Source organism: Centrocercus urophasianus, unplaced genomic scaffold (genome assembly GCF_019232065.1).
Source record: "Centrocercus urophasianus isolate 14NV4802_14NV808 unplaced genomic scaffold, USGS_Curo_1.0 seq_12, whole genome shotgun sequence".
NCBI classification, from domain to species: domain Eukaryota; kingdom Metazoa; phylum Chordata; class Aves; order Galliformes; family Phasianidae; genus Centrocercus; species Centrocercus urophasianus.
In genome coordinates, this window is record NW_024884364.1 from 3,150,495 (window position 1) to 3,162,306 (window position 11,812).

Genomic DNA, 11,812 nt, shown 5'->3' on the forward strand with positions numbered 1-11,812 from the left:
GAAGATGAGCTGAGATGGGCCTTGCTTTTTAGTGTTTTCTATTCCATAAAGGGTGTAAAGATTATTCTGCAAGTGATCAGAAACTTCAATATTCTGCACTTGCTCTATTGCAGTAGAAGTTTGGTATATTTTGTTCTTAATGGTTGACATTTACAGCAAAGCTTTCAAGAAAGCAAGTCACAATGTCTGGCATTTGTTTCTGCTGATAGATCTTTCACTTTCTTATCATGATAAAATTACAGAGGTAAAGTTCTTTTTTACCTTGAGTGTTTCGTAATTACTGTGTTGTCACTTCAGACTTTTATTCTGTTGGCCTGCGAATAGTGATGATAATTAAGAGCAGAATCACTGTAGTACCCCTGTGGGGTAACCTGAAATATGCAGTTCAGAGTTTCAGTTTTGGAGCCACTCAGTAACCCTTGAATTTATTAATTAGGGATCTATCCTTACTCCTGCTCTGGAGCCAAATCCTTGCATATGCATACCTCAGAATCAGTCTCCTTTAATATTATTTAAAGATATTTAAAACCTAATATTCAAGGTAACTGGTGTGTACTCCTTTCTTGTATAGTTTTCTTTAACTAAAAGATAATGGCAGACTGAAATGGAGACTTATTCTGTGTATTACATTTCAAGCAGATCATTAAAATACATATTTTTACTTATTCTCCAGACACTGTCAACAAATTAATCACAGTCCAAAGTTTGTTCATGAAATACGTGGTGTACAGAATCAAGTCAATAATTATCTCTGGATTAAATACATTTCTGTAATGCATTAGGTTTATGATTATGTGACCTCTGTATTTTGATAGACTGATGATATACATGAACTCAGTTGTCATCTTGTCCTCTGTCAGAGGTTACCCTCTTTACTGTAGGGCTAACATAACAGGAAAATATGTATCTATAGTGGTATACTTGAGATCAAACTCACCTTCAATAAAAATGTGTGGGAGGACTCACTTTCTTCTGCTGGTTTTGCTGCAGTTTTGACAACCTGTAGCAGAAAGATGGGGAGAAAGGATGTAACTTCTTAACCTATGACACAAAATTAGCTGGAGAAAATCTGTTAGAGATTTTAAACAAAGCAGAGAATTGCACTTTTTGTAAACAATACATAATTATAAACTCAAAAAGGTCTTTTAAACACAAAAGGTCTTTGAACTCTGGAGCTGCAGTACACTAGCAGGTTTGAGCATCTCAGTGTTATCAAGAAAGAAATACAGAAAATCCACAATGTTATTTGAAATTTGAAATTTTCACATTAATTATAACAGATTTGATGCAATGCTTCTCTGTTAGTCTTCTGAATAAATGACAAAAGAGTCTGTGGCTTAGCAATAAGCATTCATTCCTATGACTGGTAATGGGAATGATTACTTTGACTTAGCGTCATAGAAACACAAGGTTTCTTGTTTCTGCCTGACTCATTGCAGCCAATCTAGGCTGTGCTTATCCAAGGCTTCTTTTCTTCTTATTTCTGGCTTGTGTTTCAAACAAACAAACAAAACAACAACAACAAAAAACCCCCCACAAATACTAATTTCTCAAAACTCCGTTTTTTTTACCATTATATCCTACTCTGTTTAACACCAGATGTGTTAGGAAGAATCAGACATAGTCTGATTGTTTTCTACTGCACCTCTTAATCACCTCAGCCATCACCCCATCTCCTTTATTCAGTCTCTCTCCTGTTTAGTAGCAGACCTAGATGGTTCTTAAAACCCTTCTGGTTTTTGTTTCCACAAGACATCACAAGAGAAAGCTGTGTCTTACTTTGGACTAATAATGTACAATCTTTGCCTTGGCTAAATTTGAGTCGCCCACTCTACCACCCTCTTTTCCATTCCCTTAGTGTCTCACCTGTCATCTTATAGCCTTTCCAAAATGCTGCCTTAACAGCTGTCATTCTAGTTTCCCTTATTCCTCTGATCCACTCACTTCACCAGCATCTCTTTGCTCCTTTTATAAGAATCTTCAGAGTTAGCTCTCTAACACAGAAATGGACAATCATGCAGAGAGACACATTCAACCAAAAAAATAAAAATAATTATTAATTTAAAAAAATCACACTAGAAATCAGCATTCCATTTAGTGGAGAAACAAAGGTTTATTTGAGCAAAGAAGCTTTCTCTATCTTGACAATAATCTTGACAATAATCTAATTACCCCTATCAATCTCAGAATTGTGCCACCAGGTTATTCATATCACTTACCTTCAGTTAGTTACTGTTCTTGGTGGTATTACGTAGTACTCTTTTCTCTGGGCCAGAACATGTGAATATCCATGCTATGTGAGCTAATTAACTGTATCATTTGTCAAATAAATAGTGTATAGCATATTGATAATACTGACATGCATAAATATCAGTATTTTGTTAACATCAGTGATACAATATATGGAATCATTTTTAAAGTTAAAACACATGAGTTAAAATCTTTACATACCCCCTTTATCAGCTTTGTGGGACAGACTGTAGCTCAAAACTCTGTCCAGTGTTCCAGTGTTCCTTGTGTTACTTATGGCTTAAATCAGCACTACTGCACCATGAGCCATCTAAGAAAACTGTTGAACAGTGCAGAAGTCCAACATGTTTTCAGCCACTTCCTGCCACAAGCCCCTGGAGTGTATGATAAAGCATTTTTGCAGCAGGGCCATACAGATTGCTGACTGATGGTCTTCCTGGAGTCCAGGAGAGGAGACAAAGCAGATTTTTTGAATGACGGAGCAATGCTACCTTGCAGATTTTTTTCCACTCTGTAATGCTCTCTGGCATGCTTGCTTCCATCTTGTATTTCAAAAGGGAGGAAAACACCCCAGAACAAAATCACAACACAAAACAGCATGAAAAACCAAGGGATACTATTAATAAAGTGAAGGCCCTTGCCAAGAGGGACTAAGTTTTCCAGCGGCCATTTTACCACCCTTGTTTTTTTATTAAACTAAGCTGTTTCTTAATGAGACTGTCTTGTTTTGCACATGTGATTTCAGGCTCTGAACATCTTCCCATGTGTTTTGTTTTGCAGGAGGCAGCACTGGCACCTCCCCAACAACCTCCAGCACAGGGACTCCATCACCCTCTGCTTCCTCTCACCTTCTCTCTCCATCCTGCTCCCCTCCAGCCTTCCATCTGGCCCCCAACACTTTCAATGTTGGTTGCCGGGAGAGTCAGCTTTGCAACCTCAACCTGTCTGACTACCCTCCATGTGCCAGAAGCAACATGGCTGCCCTGCAGAGCTACCCAGGGCTTGGCGACAGTGGCTACAACCGGCTGCAGAGTGGCACTGCTTCCGCCTCACAGCCCTCCGAAAGCTTCATGCCTCAGAGGACTCCATCTTTGATCTCAGGAATGCCAACTCCTTCTTCTCTGCCCAACAACAGCAAGATGGAGGCCTACAGCAGCCAGCTGGGGTCCTTCCCCAGCTCCCAGTTTCAGTATGTCATGCAAGCAGGCAATCCTGCATCCAGTTCTTCTTCTTCACACATGTTTGGTGGCAGCCACATGCAGCAGAGCTCCTACAATGCCTTCTCCCTGCACAATCCCTACAACCTCTATGGATACAATTTCCCTGCTTCCCCAAGGCTGGCAGCAAGCCCGGAAAAACTCACCACTTCCCAAAGCACTTTACTCTGCTCTTCCCCATCCAGTGGGGCCTTTGGAGAGAGGCAATACCTTTCCACAGGGATGGATCATGGGATGCACATGATCAGCCCTCCCTCCAGCAACCAGCAGACAGCCAATGCCTGTGACAACAGACAGTATGGTGCCGTTCAGGGCTCTTCCTCACAAATGTCTGTGCACATGGTCTAACCAGCAGTGCCTCTCCTCGGCATGGAAGGCAATTGGACCTGCATTGTTTCCATGGATAAAACCATCCTAGTATCTTTTGGCCTTCAAACTTATAGAGAAACTAGCATTGTAATGATAAATTAGAACACAAACCATCTAGGTATGCAACACCAAATCTCGTGGAAAACCTTCATTGACAGCCATTGTTGAAATCCAGGGCCTCTGGACCTGGTGTGGAGTGTCTGCTCCTTCTGGACATTGCAAAGAGAAGGGCAGGACTTTAATGAGAAGCTGGAGTGAAGAAACCAAATATACAGTTTATGCATTAACTCTCAGCTAGTGTGAGCTCTCGGTGTTGAGAGAGCCATTTCCTTGCACCGTCTTCTCTGAGTGTTGAAGAAAGGCAGTTTCCCAAGACTTTGTCCTGAAGCTGTACTGCCCATGATGGGCCAAAGCTTTAAAGGCCTTTCCCTTCCTGAACTGTCCCTGGCTGCTGAAGCAGCTCAGCCTGTTTCTGAAGCCATCAGTGACCTATGGCTCCTTCTACTGTAGCACAGCAATGACACTGCTGAGTTGGAGCTTCTCTTCCTAAAGAGGTTTCTGTACTTTCATTGCAGCTCTGCTCGACCAGTGTTTTCTTTTTGAGGGTCGAGCCTACCAGTACTCAGTCTGCAGACAGAGATGAGAGAGAGGAGAGAGAAAAATTGTAACTCGTAAGTGAGTCTCAGACACGAGCAGGGTTGGAAGCTTCACACAAGCATCTTGGCAAAGATGCACAGGGGGAGAAGGAGATCAGCTCTTATTGACATTCCCTAAAGGGATGTACTCAAGCCAAAAGAACAAAAGCCTCTGTGGGGAACATGTGTCTTGTAGCACTCAACTCAATGGGAGGAAACTCTCCAGACTGAACTCATGGGGAAGAACAATGAGAAATGAGCGCTCTGCTCTGCAGCAGTACAACTGTCCTCCCTCACCTTGCATGTAAGAATTGCCATAGAAAACCAATAGCATTTCAGTAACAATGAGGTCGAGTATTCTCCAACCTCCTGCCTGCCATGGGATCTCTGTTTAACCAACGTTCTTTTATGTTTTATTTTCTTCTTTTTTTTTTTTTCTTCTTTTTTTTTTTTTTTTTCCTTCAAATCCTTTAAAAATAAGAAAACAATTGTAGCTTGGTGCAAGCTATGCATTTAAGTTGTGTGAAAATGCAAATACCAAGTAACAGAATACAGATATTATTGAGATTTGTTGTGAGGTGTTGTAGATAAATGTATTTATATGCCTAGTGGGGGAGTCAATATTATGAATATAAAAGAGGGCAATAAAAATGGTATGTAAAATATGTATGAAGAAAAAGGTGTATAAAGATTTGCCCTATGCACGGAACTCTGTTTCTAAGTGCCAAGCACAGAATGCGCTAAATAAATCTTTGCAATTGTTTCTTTTGTGTTTTTTATTTTTGTTTTTTATTTTTGTCTGTGAGGTTTCTTTAACAGTTTTCTGAAGACATAAGTTTTCAAAGTACTGCCATGCATGCTTTCACTATAAGAAGAATTAAAAATATGAAGTTGAGGTGAAGTCCACATACAGTGTTTAAAGAGAATGCAGGCATCTGCATGGATTAGTATTGGAGCAGATCACTCAAGAGGAGTGTTAGCAGTCAGAAATACTGTTCTGCAATTACCAGCCCAGAAATTTGTTTCCTGGGAAGACCTAAATAAATTCTTGATGCTTTATATAACTTAAATATCGATCATAATCAGATCTCCTGCAATATGAACAACTGTCTCGAGCAGTCTATCAGCTCAAGTGATTAATAAACATTCCCAGGAGCACTATTTACAGTAGAAGTTCTGTTAATTGCTCAGGATTTATTAGGTGTCTGCTTTCACAGGAATTGTGTCTTATGGACTGCTAGAATTATTATTTTGATTGTTGAAGTCTAATAAAACGTTTTTCAGAGCCACTTTTCACAGTTAATATGTATAAATAATAGTTACAGATGATAGTATAATTTTTATTTCATTTTAAAATGTAATTTTGGGGTATTTGTCAGTTTATAATTTGCACTGCATGTCATTGAATCACAGAATCATAGGGGTTGGAAGGAACATCTGGAGATCATCTAGTCTAATCTCTGCTGAAGCAGGCTCCCTACAATAGGTTACAGAGGAAAGACTCCACATGAGTTTTCATTATCTCCAGAGAAGAAGACTTCAGAACCCCTCTGGGCAGCCTGTTCCAGTTTTCTGTCACCCTCAAAGTCAACAAGTTTTTCTTCATGTTTGTATGGAACTTCCTGTGTTTCAGTTTGTGACCACTGTCCCTTTTTCTGTCACCACCAAAATGAGTCTGATCCCATTTTGTTGACTCCTGCAGTTTAGATATTTATAAGCATTGATGAAATCCTCCATTATTCTTCTCTTCCCTGGACTGAACAGTCCCAGTTCTCCTTGTGGCCCTCTGGATTTTCTCCACTAGTTCTGTCTTGAACAGAGGAGCCCAGAACTGGACACAGAACTCCAGATGTGGCCTCACCAGTGCAGAGGAGAGGCGGAGGACCTCAACCTTCTGATCACACTTTTTTAATGCATCCCAGAGTAGCATTGGCCTTCTTGGCCAATGGACAATTTCTAATATGAGATTGAAAACAGTGGGGAAACTGAAGCCCCTCAGATCTGGATGTAAGAGTTACGAATGCAAAGTTTACAGTTCTCCTTGTGTAAAGTAAACTTCTTATATGAACTAAGAAAAAGAACACTGACATGGTAGAAAACCTTGAAAGATAAATTCTCTGATGGTTATTAATTTTTGTTTCTAAAAGAGAAGATAAACACACAACATTTCCAGTACAGTGCCTAGACTGTCTGACAATATTGCAGATTTTATTGTGTGTAGCCTTGAATGCTTCAGAAAAGGGCTGGAGTGATTAATGATGGCAGAACGTGTTCTTCCTTTCCCTGTTTTCTGTTTACTCTAGGAAATTTAATCTTGATTTAAAATCAAAAGAGAGTCATATAGCTATCTAAAATGCTTTCAGAATCTTTAAGAAATACTTTTAATTCTTGCTTTGAACTTTGCTGTAATTTCAGGTTTGACTCAATCCTGTGGCAACAATTTCTGTAGATTAACATTAGTATGAAATGCTATTTTTTTCTGCTGGCCACTTCCATTAGACAATGCAATCCTGACCAGAAAAGCATAAAGACATCGAATGATACACACATGCAAATCAGGAAATTCTGTTTCACAACCAGGACACCAAGACAGAGTCAGATTCTCAGAAAAGTGTTTCCTTGCCCAATGCATCTTTTTCTCTACTTCCAGTGCCTGTTTGGAGATAATGTCCCAGAAACACAGTCTTGGCATGTGGCATGAAGGAGAGTTATTCATTTGTGACATGGCAGGATGTAGCATCTGCCACCCTTCTTTATTCACTCTCACTTCTTTGAAACTTTAGGGGGAGACAGGGAGAAATGTTGTCTGATTAACTGCTGCCATACATAGAGTCATAGAATCACAGAATATCCCAAGGCAAAAGGGACCCACAAGAATCATGGAATCTAATTCCTGGCTCTGCACAGGACTACCTAAAATTCAAACCCTATGTTTGAGACACTGTCCAAACACGTATTGAACTCCAGCAGGCCCAGTGCCATGACCACTGCCCTGAGGAACCTGTTCTAGGGCCTGACCATCCTTTGGTAAAGATCCTTTTCCTAATCCCCAGCCTGACTCTCCTCTGACACAGCTCCAAGTGGTTAGTTCTTATGGCAAGGCTGCATCAGAGAAGTGCAAACTCCACAAGTATTAGGCTGTTCTATCTAGTTCTCAGAGAAGTGTTTCAGAAAGTTTACTTAATCTTGTGAAACTTTCAAACTCTGGGCTGCTATTCTTTTGTGCTTTTGAGACATCAAAGTAACAGCACTTGGCCTATGTTAAGATGATGTTAGGAAGCCTCCCACTTCCCATTGGCACTGTTCTAATTAATGCTGTTAAAACTTTTGAGGAAGAAAGGAGAGAGGAAGGAAAGGAAAAGGACTAAGTGATTTATCCAAAGTCATGCAATAAGTACTTTGTGGTCCTGTAGTTGTCTCCTCAACACTGCTCCAAGCAGTACAGGAAGGAGACGGCCTCAGGCAGGGTGGAGTACTCAGTTTCATAACATATTTGAACAGCAGGAGCCAAAAGAAGCTGCCCTCATGTGGCATTTGTCTTCAGGATCATACTAAGGCCAGCCAAGAGCCACTGTCTTATCTTACACACAGGACAGCCACAGCAATCCCATTTCCTTTGCAGCAGCAAAGTTATTGCAACTATTCCCTTTCTCATGCAGAAATAATGCTTTTTCCCACCAACCCCTTTTGAGCAGAGGTGGGATTTGCACATTTGCTTGGCTGTTAGGAAAAAACATCTACACAAGAAGACAGCAGAGAAATTGCATGCACGCAGCTGACATCAGGAGAATTTTTGTATCTGTTGGGTTTCCCCCTGTGATCTCTTGTTTATTTACAAACATTAATGCAGCAGTGCAATGATGGTCTGGCATTCATGTCTGAGCTCAGCATTTAGTATATCTTGCTCCACTATTCATGATCTATTCCCAGAAAATGTGCCTGCTGCTTCCTGGCTGTGGGACAGATCTCTGCTCCTGGCAGGAGAAACCTTGGTCCCGCAATATTTTTAAGCAAAGTAACCAAGGGTATTTTCATTATGTTATAGAATAATAAAATAACCCAAGTTCATACTGAAATTCAGCACACCTTTCTGTCAGAACAAAAGTCTTCTGCTTCTCCAGAGGAGCAACTGCCTCTGTAACTTCTTTGACATCTCCTGAAGGCCCCATGGAACTTGGCTCCCTCCACTAGACTCCTCCTTGTCTCCCAAGCACAGCAGCTGAGAAGAATCCAGTCCCTGCCCACTCCTTTTTCTCAGGACACACTGAAGAAGGGATCATAGGATTTTAGGAGGGGTAAGGGTGAGAAATGGAAAGGAAGGGCTTGTATGAGCCTTGGCTGTCAAAAGAAAATTAACAGGAATTAGATGTGCCATGTGAGCCCACAGGGTGTTTCTGGAGTTCCAACTTTCCTGACTAATGGTAAACTTACATGATGGAATGCTCAGAGTCAGAAGTGAGGTGGCCACCTGGGGGGAGTGGACAGGCCCCAGTACTCTTGATTGGGTCAGAGTTTCTTTGCAGGTTGTCTGAGAGTGAAGGACTGCATGGATCTGTCCCAGAGAGGTGGATCCATTTCATCAGTCCTTCATCCTGTTGTGGATTCACCTCCAGAGGCTCTCAATTGGTCTCAGGCAGGTCCACCTCCATGGACTCAAGGTAATTTCTCCTGCCCATTAGCCACCTCTGCTTGCTGGGAGAATGCATCATACTCCCTTATTTGAAAGAAAACTTCTTGTATATGTACCTCACAATATAATACCACTGGCTGCTTCCAGTCAGCAACCGTCATTCTGTTCTCAGTCCCCATGTATACATGGCTGAGAATAGAAGGCAGTGAGGTGGCTTGGGACAGCAGAAAGCCATGGTGATGATATTCTAAGAGTGTCCCATGCTGATCAGAACACTGCAGTGCTGGGATTTGGGGCCTATGGCCTGAGAGTTGCCCCAGTTTTGAAGGAGAAAGAAGGGAGGGGTGCCTTTCCTGAGAAGAGCTCCCCAGGGGTGTTTTGCTTGCCAGATAGAATGGCTGCCCCTTGGCCAGACACAGAGACCTGTGGAGTGTCCAGTCTTCTCTTCAGCCTCTGCATGGAGTCCCCTCAATGAGATTCACTGCTTTTCAGTCTAATAAGCTTATTTTTGAAAAACTTTCTCATACATCAGTGTGGTGCAGCTCTTTGAATATCAGGGAAAGAAATCATACTATTTTCTTTAATTTATTCCGTTTAAATCTTTATGAGTGTGTCTGTATTTCAACTAGTAAGAGAATGTGATTTGACTAAAGTAAAATCCTTCTTAGTAGCAACACATTGGGAAGACCTTTGAAACTATCACCTAAATTCTTCAGCAATGTGACACTTCAAGGTATTGAACAGGCTATCCCTGATCCTACCAAGCTCCAGCATAGTGAGATAATGTTACTCTGTCCAATTGCCTTCAGCATGAAACTTACTGATCTCAGGGTCAGCATTTATTGACTGGATTTACTGACTCTATTTATAGTATTTTCTTCTTTAGATCTTATATAGCTATGTGACATATATAAACTAAAAGAGTTTAATTAACTAGTTACTCCATCTGAGGATATCAGCAGAACACTTAAATAAGTGCTTTGCTGATCCAAGACTGGAATATTCAGTATAAAGGACTGAAATGGGATAGGCAAAAAAACTGAGCAAGGTCTGGTTGTTCCATAGTGTAGAGTTATAATTACAAACATAAATATGACTCTGTATGAAAGTTTTGCTCTCTATGAGGATTAAAAAGAAGCTGCCAGTGAAATGGGAAAAATGCAGTAAGATTTTTCCTTAATTGTCGCTGAAAGAAGTGAAAGTTGAGCAGTGTTAGGAAGGTAGCATCAAAAATAACAGGCACATTTAAAAGCAAGTTAAATAAATTACTCAGTGTTCTGTTAGATGTACAGGTAAAATCCCCTCAGCACAACACTCTCCTGAACAGACAGACAGCTTAAGAACAGTGAGCAGTGAATCTGAAATGAACTCATGTGTGACAGAGATATCCTGGTTACAGCAGGGGTACTTCTCTCCCTATTCACTCCATAGGGACAGAAGGCTCTGAGCTATTTGCCACATTTTACTGAGGCTTTCCAGAAAAGAAACGGTGCCCAAGCAATGCGAGAGATGCACCAGGACCAGTCTGGGACATCCACGTGGGACCAGTCTGCCTCATGGGAGACGTGAGTCACAGTACGCAGAATTCAGCAGCCATACCTGGAAAACTCCCTCTCCTTGAATAGCTGCCATAACCACAGGGCTAGCCAGCCTTCCTGGCGTGGACTTGCTCTCACTCAGGAGCCTTTGATTTGCAAAGCAAGTGTGAGCAGGGGGAGTAGCTGCAGTTGTGTGGTTCCTCTCCTTCCTTCCTTCCATATTTCACCACAAAATCTTGAACTTCTTGCCTACCTTTAAGCAGCTTTGACAGTGTGCTTACAGTGTCAAAGACGTAAGTTCCTATATCAGACAGGGGAGAAGGACTAAGCCCTTATTCTTTTAGTAAGTGTGGAGAAGGCGACACGACATCATCACATTCAGAAAAGTCACACCAAGGCCAGGTATCCTGCATGCAATCTCCCATCAGTTTCATTTGGCACATTCACGTTAGCCAAGAGAGGATCTATCAAGAGGAAAGTGTCACAGAAGCCAGAGGACTTTATTCCAACATGCCTCACCCATTTGCTCTTAGCCAGGCTTTTGGCTTACAGTGCAGAAACTCTGCATCTCCTAGTTAGATGCTGTGGAATAAAAAGATGAAATGACATGTGCCTCTTGTATGAAAAGTCCTTCTTTTAAAAGACCAATCCAACTGTCAGGAAAGGTAGTGGAAATATCCATAATGGGAGATCTCTAATCTTGAAGCACAGGCTCTTCCAAAAGTAAGCCTTTCGTACTGTTACAGAAATGAAGATGACAGGAGCAAAAATAATCAGAGTGGATTTGTGAGCAAGTCTTGAAAATTTATTTAGCTTCATTTCTTAATACACTGACAGGCTGAGGTCATAAAAATTGCTGTGTGCACAGTCAGTGCAGCTCAGTGTTACCATAACATTGCACTCAGTGCAACATAGTGTTCTTGGAGTACATGTGAATGCTGTGTACTAAAGTAAAATAAGTAGAGCACAGACATTAAAACAGATTAAGATATGTGCTCTGTGACATTATATTAAATATACCACAGCAAAAATCACAGTGAGTTATCTGCTACTGCAGCTGATTTATTGCATGCTGGTGGAAGCTTTACTGATGTAGGTGAGGGTTGGCAGACAGTCATTTGACATAAAAATAAAATAAAATAAAATAAAATAAAATAAAATAAAATAAAATAA

At 41.0% G+C, this 11,812-nt stretch overlaps 1 protein-coding gene across 1 annotated transcript in view; it reads left to right on the forward strand.

Moving 5' to 3' along the window:
* TBX15 (T-box transcription factor 15) overlaps positions 1-3,815 on the forward strand; it is an 87,387-nt gene extending 83,572 nt beyond the window's left edge. The window contains exon 8 of the mRNA XM_042810566.1: positions 3,031-3,815. Coding sequence (XP_042666500.1) covers positions 3,031-3,815 — 785 coding nt within the window. The remainder of the gene's footprint in view (positions 1-3,030) is intronic.
* Positions 3,816-11,812: the final 7,997 nt, after the last annotated feature.